This window comes from Macaca fascicularis, chromosome 9 (genome assembly GCF_037993035.2).
Source record: "Macaca fascicularis isolate 582-1 chromosome 9, T2T-MFA8v1.1".
In the NCBI taxonomy this organism is placed as follows: Eukaryota; Metazoa; Chordata; class Mammalia; order Primates; family Cercopithecidae; genus Macaca; species Macaca fascicularis.
In genome coordinates this window covers 24,238,303-24,258,449 of record NC_088383.1, presented here as the reverse complement: position 1 = coordinate 24,258,449, position 20,147 = coordinate 24,238,303, and the positions used below count along the sequence as shown (strand labels likewise).

The window sequence follows — 20,147 nt, the reverse complement described above, 5'->3', positions numbered from 1 at the left end:
CTCACTACAACCTTCACCTCCTGGGTTCAAGCGATTCTCCAGCCTCAGACTCCTGAGTAGCTGGGACTGGAGGTGCGTGCCACCATGACCCGCTAATTTTTGTATTTTTAGTAGAAATGGGGTTTCACTGTGTTAGCCAGGATGGTTTCGATCTCCTGACCTCATGATCCTCCCATCTCAGCCTCCCAAAGTGCTGGGATTACAGGCATGAAACACCGCGCCTGGCCCTATAAGCCTAAATTCTAAACACTCCTTTGAGTTACTCATTTCTGGGTATTTCCTTGTGTTACATGTGCAAATACACATGTTGTTACCAGTGGCAAATCCAACAGGTCTACAGCAAACTCAATCCTTGCCTCTTTGGAGGAAAGAATTTAGCCACCAGGCAGAAGTAGACTCAAGGCAGAGGGAGAAACTGAGGCAAGTTTTAGAACAGGAGTGAGAGTTGATTATAAAGTTTTAGAGCAGGAACGAAAGGAAGTAAAGTTCAACTTGGAAGAGGGCCAAGCCAGTGACTTGAATGATCCAAGTGGCCCAGCCAGCCCTTGACTTGAGATTTTATACATTGGCATGGTTCCAGGCTTTTCCTTTCTCCTCCCCTGCTTTTTCCCTTGGGGTGGGCTGCCTGCATATGCAGTGGCCTGCCAGCACTTGGGAAGGGCCACATGCACGGTGTGTTTACTAAAGTTGTGCACATATTCATTCCAGGTATTTTTCTCTTTTTTTTTTTTTTTGAGACGGAGTTCCGCTGTTGTTGCCCAGGTTGGAGTGCAATGGCATGATCTTGGCTCACCACAACCTCCGCCTCCCGGGTTCAAGCAATTCTCCTGCCTCAGCCTCCTGAGTAGTTGGGATTATAGGCATGCACCACCAAACCCAGCTAATTTTGTTTTTTTATGTTTTTTAAGTAGAGATGGAGTTTCTCCGAGTTGGTCAGGCTGATCTTGAACTCCTGACCTCAGCTGATCCACCCGCCTTGGCCTCCCAAAGTGCTGGGATTACAGGCGTGAGCCACCTGGCCCAGCCAGAGGTATTTTTCTCTTACCAGTTACCAGTTGAGCATTCCTAGAGGAAGGTCATATACCAGCTGAACCTATTTTGCCTCTTAGTGTGCACGTGTGAGCCCACTAGCCCAGCTTCTGAAATCTTATCAGGAACCTCCTGATCATCAGCTTCAGGTGTGTTCTGTCTGCTGGGAGACTGTATTTAGCCTCCATGTATAAGTGCGAACATGCAGTGTTTGGTTTTCTGTTCTTGCGCTAAACGTGGTTTTGATATTTTTGGGCCAGTTGAAGCTATCAACAAAGGAAAATATAAATAAATGTTCAAAATGGAAACTTGTCAATACTCACTGTTTTCAAAAGTACCTATAATTTTCCTATTTTGAAATAAAATCTTGATATTAAACACACCATTGCAAAAATATTAAGATAAAATATTTGCATGAATAAAGAAATGCAAAACCTATTAATACATAATCACAAAGTACTATGCCAGTGTTAAAATAAAAACTTGAGACAAATTAAATTAACAGAGCTTAACTGAGCAAAGAATGATTCATGAAGGGGGCAGGCCCCAGAATCAGAACATGTTCAGAAAGACTCTGTCATCACAACCAGCAAGTAGTCAAACAACATTAATGGACAGAGAAAAGGAAATGAGGTACAGAAACAGCTCAACAGCTCCATTGGTTACAACTCAGTGCAGCCTTATTTGAACCTGGTTTGAACAGTTAACTGCCTATGACTGGCTGAAGCTCAGCTGCTCTGATTGGCTGAGACTCAGCTATTTGTTATAAAATCATACTTATAAATTAGGCTTTCAATTTGTTTACATACTGAGTTAGACTGCAGTTTGTTACACAGAACTGGTATGGAGGCCTCTAAAGCCGAAATTTAGTTTGATTTAAAACCAGTCTAACGATCAATATTAAAAGTAATCTTAAATTAGAATAACCATAAAACAGAAGTTCAGGATTAATCTGAAGGCAAAGCTATAAACCAGATTAAATGCATATAAATTAGTCTTGTAATTCTAAAGACAATAATTATAGAAGTAGCTGACATTTACTGAATGCTAACTCTATGCTTGACATGTATTCATTATAATGTTATCTCTAATACAATCTTTACAATCACCCTCTGAAATGGAGTTTCAATAACTATTTCCATTATTCAAATGATGAAGCTGGGTTAAAGATACTAACTTACCTAAGTTAGATAAGTTTGTATTTACCTAACTTACGTATACTTGTACAATGTATACTTAATACAAGTATGGGCTGGGCACAGTGGCTCATGCTTGTAATCCTAGCATTTGGGGAGGCCGAGGCAGGCGGATCACATGAGGTCAGGAGTTTGAGACAAGCCTGGGCAACATGGTGAAAACCTGGTTCTACTAAAAATCCAAAAAAAAAAAAAAAAAAAATTAGCTAGGTGTGGTGGCGGGCGCCTGTAGTCCCAGCTACTCTGGAAGCTGAGGCAGGACAATCACTTGAGCCTGGGAGCGGGAGGTTGCAGTGAGCCAAGATTGTACCACTGCACTCCAGCCTGGGCAACAGAGCAAGACTGTCACAAAAACAAAACAAAACAAGTATCCTTGTACTAAGTGCTTCAGCCACAACTTGAATCCCAACCAGCTTGACTACAAAGGCCTCTCTCATGAGTGAAATAATTTGGGGACAAGATATGATCATTACAGCCTCCAATTACTAAGCATCTAATACCATATAGCTTGACAGTTACATAGTGCTTAGCACAGCTCCTACTATCCTCCAGGCAGTCAATATTTGTTGAATGAATATTTACTTCCTACTTCCAAAAAGCATTTCCTTATATTTTTCTTAACTATTCAGCACAGTGGTGTGGCTAGCCCAGGGTACCTTCCCACCTAGATAAAATGAAGGCCGCAGTGACCAAGGTATTCTTCCTTGGCTCTCCTGGTTCTAGGCTTTATGCAGACCACTCACTGCCCATTTCTTCTGCCAGTGCATTGCTGCAGTAGTATTCTGTTTGGGTGAGTTACAACTTTCTTCACATTAATTACTCTGATTAACTCCTACAAAAGTTGTACTTGTAGTATAGCTCCTCTGACTACACTAGGAAGTCCCCTTCTCCTCAACAAGAATGTAAGTGGCCCTTTCTTGGGGTGGGCTATCTTTACCCTTCCCTGCTCTGACCCATTTATGATGATTCTTTAATTTCAGAGGATTGGCCTCATCCTTAAATCCAAACTATAACCCTTATATGGAGCCTCTAGCCCACTGTAATGGTCTGGTTTGTTGGTTTTTTTTCTTTTCCTTTCCTTTTTCAAGAATTGGGGTGAGGCTTAGTCATTTACTTTTAAAGACTTAGTAAGTTAGTAAAGTAAAATGGGTGAATTAGTAAATATTAGAGAGGAACACCTAATTTTAAGCAAAGCAGATGACATACAACTATTCTAAAAGAAAAACAAGCAGAGCTGTGGAAAAGAAGGAAATTTAAAAATAGAGAAAGAGGAAGAAGACCAGCAAGAGCCTAAAGAAGTGAAATCTGTGAAACCTAAAAAGGAAAAGTTTTTACGTATTTTTCTTTCTGAAGAAAACCAGGGATTGTGTTTAAAGCCAGACTTTCAAGATGTTTCTGATATACTAAAGAACAAGTAAGAATGGAAAGGAGGCCGGGCATGGTGGCTCATGCCTGTAATCCCAGCGGTTTTGGGGGCTGAGGCAGGTGGATCACAAGGTCAGGAAATCAAGAACATCTTGGCCAACATGGTGAAACCCCATCTCCTCTACTAAAAATACAAAAATTAGTCCAGCATGGTGGCACACACCTGTAATCCTAGTTACTCAGGAGGCTGAGGCAGGAGAATCACTTGAACCCAGGAGGCAGAGGTTGCAGTGAGCCAAGATCATGCCATTGCACACCAGCCTGGGTGACGAGAGCGAAACTCCATTTCAAAAAAAAAAAGGATGGAAAGGAATGGCCAGGCGCGGTGGCTCACGCCTGTAATCCCAGCATTTTAGGGGGCCAACGCAGGTGGATTACCTGAGGTCAGGAGATCGAGACCATCATGGCTAACACGGTGAAACTCCCTCTCTACTAAAAACACAAAAATTAGCCAGGTATGGTGGCACGCAACTGTAGTCCCACTTACATAGGAGACTGAGGCAGGAGAATCACTTGAACCCAAGAGGCAAAGGTTGCAGAGGTTGTTTTGTATGAAAACAAAACAAAACAAAACAAAAAAAGGAAAGGAAATAGAAAAATAGCAGTCTTATCAAAATATAGAAGGCTCGGCCGGGCGCGGTGGCTCATGCCTGTAATCCCAGCACTTTGGGAGGCCAAGGCGGGCAGATCACAAGGTAAGGAGATCGAAACCATCTTGGCTAACATGGTGAAACCCATCTCTACTAAAAATACAAAAAACTAGCCGGCCGTGGTGGCGGGCGCCTGTAGTCCCAGCTACTCGGGAGGCTGAGGCAGGAGAATGGCGTGAACCCAGGAGGCGGAGTTTACAGTGAGCCGAGATCACTCCACTTCACTCCAGCCTGGGCGACAGAGTGAAACTCTGTCTCAAAAAAAAAAAAAAAAAAAAATATATATATATATATATATATATGTACACACACACACACACACACACACGTGTATATATGTATATAGAAGGCTCAGCAGCTGTGTACACCTGTTGAGGAGCTGATGGGAACTGGAACCCTAAATTATTGCAACAGTTAATTCTACTTTTGTATCTTTTTATATCTTTGTCATGGGAAATGAGTTAATGTATATTTTATTTACTTTATTCCCAGATACTTCAATATCATGATATATTTTTCTTCTTAAAGATATCTTATGGCCAGGTGCAGTGGCTCATACCTGCAATCCTAGCACTTTGGGAGGCCGAGGCAGGAGGACTGCTTGAGGCCAGGAGTTCGAGACCACTCGGAAATATAGTAAAACCCCATCTCTACAAAAATAAAAATTTTAATTAGCCAGATGTAGCCAGGCATAGTGGCAGGCGCCTGTAATCCCAGCTACTCGGGAGACTGAGTCAGGAGAATAGCTTAAACCTGGGAGGCAGAGGTTGCAGTGAGCCAAGATCTCGCCACTGCACTCCAGCCTGGGTGACAGAGCAAGACTCTGTCTCAAAAAAAAAAAAAAAAGAAAACAAAACAAAAAAGAAAATTAGCCAGATGTTGTGGTACGTGCCGGTAGTCCCAGCTACTCAGGAGGCTAAGGTGGGAGGATCACTTGAGCTAGGAAGTTGAGGTGGTTGAGCCATGATTGCGCCACTGCACTCCAGCCTGGGTGACACATTGAGATCCTGTTTCTAAAAATATATACAGATATTTTATTTTAAACGTGTGTGTGTGTGTGTGTGTGTATGCTCTAAACCATGTTTTTTTTTGTTTTTTATTTTAGTAATATATTTTTTTCATTTTTACTTTGCAGGAGCAAGATCTAAACCATTTCTAATAAATGAAGCTGAAGAAGACTGTGATTTTTATGCCAAACTCCATTTATCCCTCTTCTTGGGAACTGTCTGGATGGTATTTTCCAGTTGGATGTGCTGCACACGACATGTTCTGGAGACAGCAGAAGTGACAGACGCCACCTCAGCATGGGCACTCTGCTCCCTCTCATCACTTGCAGACCAGACATGACTGCAGACTGTCATTATGCAGATGGTGACAGTCCCTGGGGAGCAGAGCTGCCCTTCTGACTGGACTGCTCCCATTGGAAGAGTTAAGTGAGAAAGAAAGAAACTTTTTGTTATAGCAGCTTGGCCTAACACAACTATACTGTCTATTCTTGCAAGGTCACATTGCCTTCCAAATCAGTAGAGCCATCGCTACAAATCACATTCTGAGCAGCACTAGCTTCTGCCAACAGTCACGATCAAGAAAATGAACAGGGACCAGGTAGGGTGGCTCACACCTGGAATCCCAACTTTGGAAGGCCGAGTTAGACAGATTACTGGAGGTCAGGTGTCCCAGACCAGATTGGCCAACATGATGAAACTTTATCTCTGCTAAAAGTACACACACACACACACACACCACACACACACACACACCACACACACCACACACACACACACACACACCACACACACACCCCACACACACACACACCACACACACACACACCACACACACACACACCACACACACACACCACACACACACACACACCCCACACACACACACCCCACACACACACACCACACACACCACACACACACACACCACACACACACCCCACACACACACCCCACACACACACACCACACACACACACACCACACACACACCCCACACACACACACCACACACACACACACCACACACACACACACCACACACACACACCACACACACACACACCCCCCACACACACACACCACACACACACACACCACACACACACACACACACCACACACACACCCCACACACACACGCCACACACACACACCACACACACACACACCACACACACACACACACCCCACACACACACACCACACACACACACCACACACACACCACACACACCACACACACACCACACACACACCACACACACACCCCACACACACACACACACCACACACACACACACACACACACACCGCACACACACACCACACACACACACACCACACACACCACACACACACACACACACACCACACACACACCCCACACACACACACCACACACACACACCACACACACACACACCACACACACACACACACACCACACACACACACACACCACACACACCACACACACACACACACACACCACACACACACACACACACCACACACACCACACACACCACACACACACACCACACACACACACACACACCACACACACACACACACACACCACACACACACACCAACCACACACACACACCAACCACACACACACACACCACACACACACACCACACACACACCACACACACACACACACACCCCACACACACACACACACCACACACACACCACACACACACACACACACCACACACACACCACACACACACACACACACACACCACACACACACACACACCACACACACACACACACACACCACACACACACCACACACACACACACACCACACACACACCACACACACACACACACACCACACACACACACACCACACACACACACCACACACACCACACACACACACACCACACACACACACACACCACACACACACCACACACACACACCACAAACACACACACACACACACACACACCACACACCCCACACACACACACCACACACACACCCCACACACACACACCACACACACACACCCCACACACACACAGAGAAATTAGACGGGTGTGTTGGCAGACGCTTGTAATCCCAGCTACTTGGGAGGCTGAGGCAAAAGAATCGCTTGAACCCGGGAGGCAAAGGTTTCAGTGACCCAAAATTGCACCACTGCACTCCAGCCTGAGCAACAGAGAGCCTACATCTCAAAAATTTAAAAAAAGACAGAAAGAAAAAGAAAAAAGAAAATGAACCGGTAATGAAAAATCAGTCAGAGAATGACTTTATATTGACAAGTTTCACATACATCTTAAATCTCGCTCTTCTTTGACCTAGAATTCTGTGTAAGCAGTTACTGAGGTTTCTGCATCTACTGTTTATGGAGACATGAGCATTGTTTAGATTTAGTAAACAGCAAAAGCATTCACTGTTTACTCCCTTTAGGTCTAGTCAGTGCTTTTCAGCAAGGTGGCAAAGGTAGCCAAGTGACAGCTAAGAAAGAATTTCCTGACCGCAGTTGTCCACTTAACTGTGGCATTTCCGTCTTCTTTCATTCCTATTACATCACTAGTGTAGCTCGTATTTCACTGTGAGAAACAAAAAGCGCGAATGTTTCCTGTTTGCCATCAGAACTGAAAGCTTTATTTGAGTTTATTTTACAAATTGACTGAAGTGTCACGACACATTGGTATAAATTCCCTTCACGAGTACCTATTTTGCACACCAGCTTTTTGTACCTATAAGCTAAGAAATACAACCACATTGTCCATCCCTAAAATTATTCAAATAGACAACCACTAATCTATGTGGAACATTTGTTTAGACTCAATTATTACTTCAAGCATATATCATTAAAGCTAAATCTGTGTACACTGACATTCTATTTGCATCCTCACTTGCTAAAATAATTTCAGTTTCAAGTATAAAATGTCCTGTGTGTGCAGGTTTTTTCCCCTACTTTAACTGCTTTAAAATATAAAATTCATAGACCCCACAAGAATTAATTCATTCTTTGCTTTTTTCAAATTGTCAAAATCTACTTGTCAGCATATTAATGCAGGGTATTTACTGAATCTATTAAACACTAATCAATATGAGAAAAAATCTTTTACTCTAATGAAAAAGGAAGTTCAGGAGGAAGACTAACTTTCTTACCTATGTAGATGTAATATACACACATTAAAGAAGTATTAGGGAGAGGAAATTCAAAGAGAACTGTCATATCTGTACTGGACCCATCTGTGCACACTTTGATTTGGAGTCTGCATGAGGACATAATATTTGAATTCCCTCGTAATTACCGCAGCTTTGTGGACCAGAAAACTAACACCAAAATGTATAAACAAGCTAGGTGTGGTGGCTCACACCTGTAATTCCAGTGACTTGGTAGGCTGAGGTGGGAGGATTGCTTGAGGTCAGGAGTTTAAGACCAGCCTGGGCAACACAGTGAGACCCTGTCTCTACATTTAAATGTATATATGTCAGACATGGTGGCTCATGCCTGTAATCCCAACACTTTGGGAAGTCAAGGTGGGTGGACTGCTTGAGGCCAGGAGTTCAAAACTAGCCAGGACAACGTAGTGAGACCCCATCTCTACAAAATAAAAAAAAATTAGCCAGATGTGGTGGCCCACACCTGTGGTCCCAGTTATTCCAGTGGCTGAGGTAGGATGATTGCTTGGTCCCAGGAGGTCGAGGCTGCAATGAACTGTGACTGCACCACTGCACTCCATCCTGGGTGACACAGAGAAAGACCCCATCTCAAAAATGACGTAATTAAAAATTTCTAAACAGGCTAGGAACAGTGGCTCATGCCTAATCCCAGTAACTCAGGAGGCCCAGATAGGAAGATTGCTTGAGCCCAGGAGTTCAAGACAGTATGGGTAACACAATGCCAGCTACTCAAGAGGCTGAATCAGGACAACTGCTTAAGCCCAGGAGTTCAAGGCTGCAGTGAGCTATGATCATGCCACCGCACTCCAGCCCAGGTGACAGGTCAAGACCCTAGCCCTACAAGAAAATGAAAAAAAAGTACAAATAGAAGAAAGACAATGGCAGGGACACACTATGAAGGATTATATATGATAGAGAGGAAACAAAATATTAACTAGGCCATGACAAATCAGCTCCAATTTTGAGATTTAATATAGCCAACCCATTTGTTTTCTGAGTATGTCACTGTACACACACTCAGAGATCCCTTAATTAGACAAATCCAGGATACCACTAAACAATGAAAAAAGAAGACAATGCAAGCAGCAAATAAGCACTCTGGTTGACCAAACACTAAAGCTTAAACACATTACTCAGAGCAGAGTATCACGGTTCTGAATTAGAAACTCATTTCTAGTACGACAGGTTGTGTTATTTAAAAAAGAGAAACCCATTTCTTATGATTTTAGAGTCAATTCAGACAAGCACATTGATTAGTGTCTCTAACTGAACACAGAAAATCATAGTGGGAATTGAGGTTGGAAAGTGACAATGGTAAGAGCTTTTATAATGCGAGGAAGTAAACAGGAAAAGTATAATCACAAAGATAAAATTCCCAGCACTAGCTGGGCATGGTGGCTGAGGTCAGTAAACCAAGCACTTTGGGAGGCTGAAGGGGGAGGATTCCTTGAGCTCAGGAGTTTGAGACCCCATCTCTACCAAAAATATTAATTAAAAAATGAGCCAGAGAGAGGCATGGGACAGTGGCATGCACCTGTGGTTCCAGCTACTCAGGACGTTGAGATGGAAGGATCACTTGAGCCAGGGAATTCAAGGCTGCAGTGAGCCATGATCATGCCACTGCACTCCAGCCTGGGCAACAGAGTGAGATCCCATCTCGAAACAAATTAATAAAAAAAAAAAAAATTCCAAGCACTCTGAGATCCCTTTAAGTACAAATGAACTGTCACATTTCAGTCATCTGCAAGTACTAAAGTATTAAACCATATTCAGTTTTTTGTGTTTGTTTGTTTGTTTGTTTTTTGAGACAGAGTCTCACCCTGTTGCCCAGACTGGAGTGTAGTGGCGCTATCGCGGCTCACTGCAGCCTCCGCCTCCTGAGTTCCAGCAATTCTCCTGCCTCAGCCTCCCGAGTAGCTGGGATACAGGTGCGCACCACCACGCCCAGCTAATTTTTGTATTTTTAAGTAGAGGCAGGGTTTCACCATATTGGCCAGGCTGGTCTCGAACTCCTGACCTCGTGATCTGCCCACCTTCGCCTCCCAAAGTGCTAGGATTACAGGCGTGAGCCACTGTGCCTGGCCTCATATTCATAATACAAGGCCAGGCACAGTTATTTTATAAAGAAAAATCAGTACACCATAAATTACTTTTTTTTTTTTTTTTTTTTTTTTTTTTGAGATGGAGTTTCGCTCTTGTTACCCAGGCTGGAGTGCAATGCTGTGATCTCAGCTCACTGCAACCTCCGCCTCCTGGGTTCAAGCGATTCTCCTGCCTCTGCCCCCCAGTAACTGGAATTACAGGTGCCCAAGACCACAACCAGCTGATTTTTTGTATTTTTTTTTTTTTTTTTTTGAGACGGAGTCTCGCTGTGTCGCCCAGGCTGGCGTGCAGTGGCCGGATCTCAGCTCACTGCAAGCTCCGCCTCCCGGGTTTACGCCATTCTCCTGCCTCAGCCTCCCGAGTAGCTGGGACTACAGGCGCCCGCCACCTCGCCCGGCTAGTTTTTTTGTATTTTTTAGTAGAGACGGGGTTTCACCGTGTTAGCCGGGATCGTCTCTCGATCTCCTGGCCTCGTGATCCGCCCGTCTCGGCCTCCCAAAGTGCTGGGATTACAGGCTTGAGCCACCGCGCCCGGCCGATTTTTTGTATTTTTATTAGAGACGAAGTTTCACCATGTTGGCCAGGCTGGTCTCGAACTCCTGACCTCAGGTGATCCACTGCCTCAGCCTCCCAAAGGGCTGGGATTACAGGTGTGAGCCACCACGCCTGGCCCATGAATTACTTCTTAAAGGATTTCATCAAATACAGTTATTTTGCTTTTTGTTTCATATTTTACACAAAAAGGAACCGTTCAAATATTTAGAAAATTCAATTGTGAGAAACAAGGCTAGATAAGGTCTTACTGTAAGTTAACTGATGACAGTGAACTCTCTCTGACCTTTACTCATAGAATCATTGTCATTCACCTAATTTACAACAGGAAGAAATACATTTTTTTCCAACAGCTGTTCTGATCTGATTTACACTACCTGCCCTGGTCCCACTGACCAGTGACATAAGCCTGCAGCCACTATTATTGAACACAACAGTCCTAACTGATGCTTGAAATCTGTTCAACATTTCCTTCTCAACCAGGCTACAGAGAAAACAATCATCAAACTAGGAATTGCTAGAGACTGGATGTGGGATGGCAGTAACCCGAAAGCAAAACACAGCAAGTCATTTTGGAGAAGGCAGTATCTTCAAGATCACAGCAGATTAGTGAAGTTCTATTTTTAACTAGTTACAGTTGACCTGGTTTCTCAAGATGTTTTGAAGATGACACATAAAATCAATGAATTCTCATTTTTGGTTTCAAAAACCATTTTGTCAGTCATAGAATTCAATACTGCAATATCTTTCTCTATTATTTTAGTTTAAAATGTGCATAATTACTTTGTTATTAATAATTCCCAGTACCTTTAGAGTCAAGTTATTTTCATTTAATTTCATATCCTCCAACTAAGTATTTTCCAAAGCTCCATTTCTCTCCAATTAATTCCTTCATTCAAAAATTTGGCAGGGCGTGGTGACTCATGCCTGTAATCCTAGCACTTTGGGAGGCCAAGGTGGATGGATCACTCAAGGTCAGTAGTTCGAGACCAGCCTGGCCAACATGGCAAAACCTCATCTCTATAAAAAATACAAGGCCAGGAACAGTGGCTCACGTCTGTAATCCCAGCACTTTGGGAGGCCGAGGCAGGTGGATCACGAGGTCAGGGGATCGAGACCATCCTGACTAACATGGTAAAACCCTGTCGCTACTAAAAATACAAAAAAAAAATTAGCTGGGCGTGGTGGCACGCACGAGTAGTCCCAGCTATTCAGGAGGCTGAGGCAGGAGAATTGCTTGAACCTGGGAGGCGGAGTTTTCAGTGAGCCAAGATCATGCCACTGCACTCCAGCCTCGGTGACAGAGCAAGACTCCATCTCAAAAAAACAAATAATAAATATACAAAAAATTACTTGGGTGTGGTGGTGGGCACCTGTAATCCCAGCTACTTGGGAGGCTGAGGCAGGAGAACTGCTTGAACCCGGGAGGCGGAGGCCGCACTGAGCCAAGACCACACAATTGCACACCAGGTTGGGCGACAAAGCAAGACTCTGTCTCAAAAAAAAAAAAAAAAAGCAATTTACTGAGCACACACTCTGCTAGGTACTTGGGTTGGAACCCAGAGATTCAACAGGGAATGTGCCTATTGAGCTTAGTACATTTGGGGAATCAAACTGAATTAAATGTCATCTAGTTTCTCAGTGCCTCTTTGAGATAGCTGTAGACACTCTAGGGATGTACAAAAAAAAATGAGGTCTGAACTTACGATGTAACAAATAACTGTCTATTTAATGTGAACATGCTACATACTTGAATTTATCCAGTACATTTACCTACATATCAAATTATCAAATGTCCAAAGGATTACAATCTATTTTTCTCCCCAAATGCCTTTCTTCCACATGAGCACTAAATGTCATGGTAAAGTGCTAATGATTCTCAAAATGCAAAACTTGGGGAAAAAATTGTAAAAGATTAACTTTCTTTTAGGAAAAGAAAAAGGACATAAGATAAACTTGAACAAAGTAATGAAATTATCTCCAGATTTTTTTTTTCAAGGCTGAGTGTGGTGATTCACACCTGTAATCCCAGTACTTTGGGAGGCTGAGGTGGGAGGATTGCCTGAGGCCAGGAGTTCAAGACCAGCCTAGGCAACATAGGGAGATCCTCCCCTGCCCCCGATCTCTATGCAAAATAAAAAATTAGCTGAGCATGGTGGTACATGCCTATAGTTCCAGCTACTCAGTAGCCAAGGTGAGAGGATAACTTGAGACCAGAAGGTAGAGGCTGCAGTGAGCCATGATTGTGCCACTGCACTCCAGCCTGGGGGACATGACAACACCCTGTCTCAAAAATAATAAACAAAATTTTAAAATTAAATTTGAAAACAGTTCTGGGCATGGTGACTTAAGTCTGTAATCGCAGCACTTTGGGAGGCTGAGGCAGGAGGATCAGTTAAGCTCCGGAATTTAAGACCAGCCTGGGCAACATAGTGAGACTACATCTCTACTAAAAATTTAAAGAAAAAAAAAAATTAGCTGGGTGTGATAGTGAACGACTACTGTAGTACCAGTTACTTAGAAGGCTGAGGTGGGAGAATCACTTGAGCCCTGAGGTTGAGGCTGCAGTGAGCCATGACTGTGCCATCGCACTCCAGCCTGGGTGACAGAGGGTGACCCTGTCTCAATAAAAACATAATAAAAAAGAAAAAAAAAATCAGGACTTGGAATCCTAATTTGAAAATGAAACAGAACACAGAAGAACCTATCTAAAACAGTAATAGGCTGACAGAAGCCTTTTTAGGAATTCTTGTGTATTCTACTCACACTTGTATAAAATTGTAAGCATCTCCAAATGTTACACAGCTCTAAATAAAGTGGAGAAAAGGGGTAGCCAGGTAATTCAAATAACAGAAATTTTTTCTTCCCAAATTACTTACTGAAGCCATGAAGCAAAACTTACCTACACAAAAATCTAGAGATCTGTGATTAGTAAACATTTAAACCGTTGACAAATTCTTTCCTTGATACTCAACGGCATCCTTCCAAGAATGTGGTTAACCAATGAACTCAATCAAGTTCAGTTGTGTCTATGACTGTGCTGTCTAAATGACTGAAAAGTAAAATATCCAAAATAGCTGCTTTTCTTATGCAGTAAACATACCCCAACACTATGCACACAGGTGCGCCAAATTAGTCTATTTGTGCTGCTGCAACAAAATACCTGTAATTTATAAAGAACAGAAATTTATATTTCTCACAGTCTGGAGGCTGGCAAGTCCAAGATCAAGGCGCTTGCAGGTTCCACATCAGGTGAAGGCCCCTTCTTCACAGATGACACCATCTAGGTGTCCTCCTGTGGCAGAACAAGAGAAGAGCAAAATGGGCCTAAGCTAGTTCCTTCCAGCCCTTTATAGAAAAGGCACTAATTCGTTCATGAAGACAGGGTGCTCATGTCTTGAATCACTTCCCCAAAAGCCCAACCTCTTAATACCACCATAATGGGGATTAACACATGAATTTGGGGTGGTAGGACACATATATTCAAACTATAGCATGTACTTTTCAACATCTTAAAACAGATTCCCATGATCTCAAGAGGCCAGACTAGACAAAAATTAGGGTATATCTTTGGTTAATCTTTAAAACGTTAAACTCTATATTGAGAGTGAGTGGAATACACAAGTATGACATTAAATTAGACATTCTGCTGACACAAAACTTGCACTTCCTTTTTCATTAGCCAATAGGTACAGCTATAATTGTAGACAGAAATTATAATTAGAATGAGAGCAATTTCTTGGATTCTCCACCTTTAAATTATATTTTATTCAGACTTATCCTTTGAAATTACTCATGATTAGCCTATCTTCTTTATGTGAGAATTTAGGAAACCTATTGCTGTGGCATCTTTACGGAAAAAAAAAAAATGCATCTTTACATGCATACGTGTAAGAAAGTTTCCTACAAACACTACAATTTAAAAACCACTCTATCCAAAAGACATTGTAAAAGTATAATTTTGCATTTTATTCATTCATTCCATCAGCTGGGAATTGCTCTATTGTACAAATACAGTTTTGTACAAAAAAATCACAAAATGTTACAAAATAAAAAAAGTACAAACTGCATTACTTAATAAATATGACTAAAAGTAGTTAAAGTGGCAATGAGATAGATTTTAAGTTGGAAACATTGTTTGACCCAGCAAACCATACAAGCTCTGTTTACAGACATTTCTACATTAATACAGGGCAATCCTATTTCACCTTCTGAAAGAATGTAAAAGAAATATTAAGACAGTGTTCTCCTGCTGTAACTGCCAAGGGTGGCTCCAGACATTTATGCCATTAGTTTATAAATCTCTTAGTTGGATCCAAGAAGTTAAAGCAGGAGGCTTATCTTGTCACAGAGTTTTATACCATGTTAACATTCTCTTTATAACAAAATAACAAATGTCAATAAAAACAATTGAGAGCACCAGACGATCTACTCTACATATCAACCAGGGTACAGAATAACCATTCTGCCATCAGCAAATATCAGACTTTCATTCAAGTAAGACCTGGTACTATCCCTTAAAACAGGAAAAAAAAGAAAAAAAACACCTTCCCACAACCTTCCATTAGGTAATTTTCTTTAAAAGATTCACCATTTCTAGAAAAATAATGATTTCCAAAACAACAGCTCTGTTTCATCAAAATGGAATGGGCCAAACATCTGGTAACAAGAATGTTTCAATATCCATTTGAAATAATTATCTAAGAATTGTGAAATTCAAATTTCAACAACATAAAATACCAAATCACAAACTCTGTTCAAAATAATACATTTCATATAAAGCACTTCTCTGGATTTATGCCTGAACACATCATAGATGAAGGTACACCAGTTTTTAAAAATGTTGTGCAAAAATACATTTTTATAGAAAATAGACTACCAGGAATGAACAAATTTACACTGTGAGAAATCAGCTTGCAAATTAAGTAGTGCTCACTTTATACAGCAAATTATAAATAGCAATAAAATCACCCAAAGCTATCATGAAACATTATTTAGGTGGCCCAGCAACCTTCAGCTCTGAGAAAACATTCAAAAAGATGATTAAGGCATTACACCTACAATAAAATCTACTAGCAAGTTTGAAAGTGCTATTACCCTGATTAGAGTTCATGTGATTCTCCAAACACAAGTTATGTATGCAATTATTCCCAGGGTGTAAGGTTTTGAGACATTTCAAGAGCATGCATTTTGTTCAATATACATTTTGGATAGGGATATGGCCATAGATTTGGCAAGTTCTTCGTCGCGTTTCCTTTGCACTTGAGTTTGTTTGCACCAGTTGTCGTACTCTGGGTTAGGATAGGAGTGATCAAATACAGCATCATAGTGTCCGTTACTGAGCCAACTGAGCCAAATACTAGGCCTCAGGGAATCCTCTGGGCCCAAATAATGAATCATAGTAGACACCGTGGGGCTCTCCAGCCTCCCTCCAGTAGTTAAGTGGATATTCACATTCAGCATCTGCCCCATGGCCAGCAATTCCGGGTACCCAGCCCATGCCCCGTCTTGGGCAGCAGCGATGATAAACTCCCCCACGTCGCCCTCAATCAGGGGGCTGAAGTGGTCGAGATGGTCGGCGATATAGTGCACCGTCTGCTCCCTCAGCTCCCGGTGCAGGCTCTGGTCCCCATACACCGTCTTGCTGACAGCTCGGTAGAGGCAGTTGCCGTCGGGAATGATGTGGAATCGGTACTTATTCCTCTGCCGCAAGTACTTGTCCTGCTTCTCCACCTCGGCCAGGTACAGGGCCAGCTTCTCGTCTCTGGGATCTGACCCGGAGACGATCACCGGCTCCGCCGCGCTGCTCGGGGCGGTCTCGATGCTCCGGGCTGGGGGTGCCTCGGCCTCTGGGTCGGGCCTCCGCGCCGCGTCCCCACCGGGAGCGTCGCAGCGGTCGCCGCCCCTCTCCCAGCCCCTAGGGCCCCTTTCCACCAAATGCTCTTCGCCCCACGGACCGGGGTCGGGGCTCCCCGGGGTCGGCGCGGGGCCTCGGTGCTTGGCGGCGGCCAAGGCCTGGCGGTGCTCGCTCAGTCGGAAGTTCCGATCGGGCCCCTCCCGTGTCGCGTCCAAGCCCGCGGACTCGGGGCAGTCGGGCCGCAGCAGCTCCTCCAGGAGCCAGGCCGAGGAGCCCCGCCGCGGCGGCACCGGGGCTGCGGGCGCTGGGGCCAGCAGGAGGCAGCGGCCGCGCGGGCCAGCGGCGGAGCCCGCGGTGCCGGGAGCGGGCTCGGGCCCGTGCAGCAGGAGCCTGTCGGCGCCCAGGGCCCGCACGGTGATCTGCGCGGTGGACGTGTAGTGCGGCGGCAGCGGCGGCTTGCAGGACGCGCCAGGCGGGCCGGCGGCGGCAGAGGCGGGCGCGGCGGCCCCGGACACCACCTCGAAGCAGGAGGAGAAGGCGGGCATCTTGGCGGCGGGGACAGCGGCGGCTTCACGGTGCTCGGCGGCCGCGGCGGGCTGGCACTCACCGGTCTCGGGCTCGGGCGCGGCGCCGGCGGCTCCCGGGGGCTGCAGCGAGACCTTGAAGGTGGGGGCGGCGGCGGCGGGTGGCGCGGGGGCGGCGGCCGTGGGACCCGGTGACCCGGAGGGGTAGTGGGTGCAGACGCTGCTGTAGAGCTGCATGTCCCTGCCCGCCGCTCTGCCCCTTATAGGCGCGGCGAGCCCCGGAGCGGGGGACACACCCTCCGGGCCCGGGGGAGGGGGCCGGCGGAGCGCGGTGACCCAACGGCCCCAGAATAGAGATGAGCGCAAGGCCGCTGGCCGCCGCGCGTCAGCAGCCGCGAATAGCGCCCGGGTCCCGGCCAAATTCCTGCTGCGCCACAGCGTGGGGGGGGCGGGGACGGGACGCGAGCTCGACTCCTGCCGGTGCGCTCAGCCCGCAGACCCGGGGCGTCGCGCCCGCTGCAGCTGCTCCGGCCTGCGGCGGCCGCTGGGGACTCACGGAGGAAGCCGCCCGCCTCGTTGGAGCGCGTCCTGCCGGCGAGGAGGAGCGCGGTGCGCGCGGAGGCCCGGGAGGCGGGGCCGCGGTTGTTTACCTCAGGCCTCGCGGCCGCGTCACGTGGACTCGCTGGAATGCGCGGCTTGTCTCGGCGCCCGATTCAGCCGCGTCGGCTCGCCCCGCCCACTCCGGCCCGCGCCCCGCCCCCTGCTCCGCTCCGCCGACGTCACGGGCGTGGCCCTCGTCGCGCGCGCGGGCGGGGCGAGGCCGGGGGCTCGGAGGCCTGAGCAGTCCGGGAATTCCTGGCTGGGCCTCCCGCCCACGTGACTCCCGCAGACCGCTTCCCCGACTTGGGCACGGGTTTCTGCGCTGCACCACTCTCCGCAGCGGCTGCAGTGGGTGCTGCGGGATGGGCGCTTCTTGGAGCGAGTTAGCATGCTCGGAAAGCTTGCTTGGCAGGAAAGCTTCTGGCATGGGTGTGGAGAACAGAATGCTGTTTGGCCTCTGCATGGTCATGGGCTACCATCCCTCCTTGCATCCACTACTGCCTCTTTTATCTTTTTAGAGATGAGGGTCTCACCTATCTCCAAAGCTGGAGTGTAGTGGCGCAGTCCATAGCTCACTGAAGCTTTGACCTCCCGGACTCAAGCGATCCGCCCACCTCAACCCAGGTGTGCACCACCGCCCCCGGCTAATTTTTTTTTTTTTTTTTAAGGCGAGGGTCTCACTATTACAGTTGCCCAGTCTGGTATCGAACTACTGGCCTCAAGTTGTTTCCCGCCTTGACCTCCCAAAGTGTTGGGATTACAGGCCCTAGCCACCAATCCTGGCACCACGAGTCTTTTCCTCTTTTTTTTTTTTTTTCTTTTCCTTTTTAAGGCAAGGTCTTGCTCTGCCTTCCAGGCTGACTGCAGTGGCGCCATCATGCCCCACTGCGACCTCCACCTCCGAGGTCCAAGCGATCCCCCTTCCTCAGCCTTGCCTTGGGCAGGGATTACAGGTGCCCAGCTAGTTTTACCACTGCGTCTTTTCTATGCACTTCCTTGGACCCACCTGTTAAGGGTGAGTCCTCTAGTGGATTCTCCTGCCCTGCGAAGACAAAACCAACTTTTCTGCACCTCTGACCTATGTCACTTGGCAAATACCTGCTTGGGCGAAAGCAAGGAAGCCTTTTAGCCCTTTATAAACAGCCTTTCTCAGAATACCAAATGCAGTATCACCTAGGGCCTTTTGAAAATAGATGCGATTGCTAGCCAGAGGTCAAAAGCGGTAGAGAAAGTCGTGACCTGCCTTCTGGGGCAAGATAGGCTATAGAAAATACTTCTACCGAGCCTTTTTGTAATACCCACCTTTGTAAGGGAAAGCCAGAGGTAGTGGGAGACTTTTGCTGTATTCTGAGCTTTGATCAAATGCTAAATTAACAGGCTCCAAACATTCAAATTGAACCTAGAGGTTGTCCTAACATTTTAGAGATAGGGAGACTGAACCTGTAGGTGATGTAGGCTGTAATCCGGTCCCCAACCTTTCCAGTAGAATGTGAATTCCATGAATTGAGAGACTTGGGTCTTGCTCTTAAATTTCCATTCCCTAACACAGTACCTGGCACGTAATTGGACCTAATTAATATTTACTAAGTGAATGAGTAGATGGAAAGCGAGTTCCCAAGGTTCGTCAGATAGTGGTGAAGCCAAGATTACTATCCAGGTCCCTTGACCGTAGCCAGGGCTTTTAATTATTTTTGGGCGGTATGACTGGCAGGGTCCCAGCTCAGGTCACTCCAGCCGGTTAGGTAAATTAACTCAGAAGAAGGTAAATGACTGTCTAACTTTTCAAATTCTGGTAACTACTCCTTTGGGAGCTTGAAGCGCTCATGGCTAATTAGGAAAAGGAAATTACCATGCTTGGATTTCATCACTGATTTGTTGAGCATCTATTGCTCTGTGCATGAAGCACTTCACGCTTAACTCTTTCATTAGCTGGTGTTCTGAAACGGAAGACAAGACTATTGGCAAGGCCATCATCAAATAACATTTACCATACCCACTGTGTGCCTAGCAGGGCTAGCATAACTGGAGCCTGAAGGGAGA

The 20,147-nt window shown here is 45.6% G+C and overlaps 1 protein-coding gene across 1 annotated transcript; it reads right to left on the bottom strand.

Moving 5' to 3' along the window:
* Nucleotides 1-15,074: 15,074 nt before the first annotated feature.
* Nucleotides 15,075-18,196, bottom strand: OTUD1 (OTU deubiquitinase 1). Its single transcript, XM_005564799.5, has one exon. It carries the CDS (start codon nucleotides 17,742-17,744, stop codon nucleotides 16,302-16,304), a length of 1,443 nt encoding a protein of 480 aa, XP_005564856.3. The 5' UTR covers nucleotides 17,745-18,196; the 3' UTR covers nucleotides 15,075-16,301.
* Nucleotides 18,197-20,147: the final 1,951 nt, after the last annotated feature.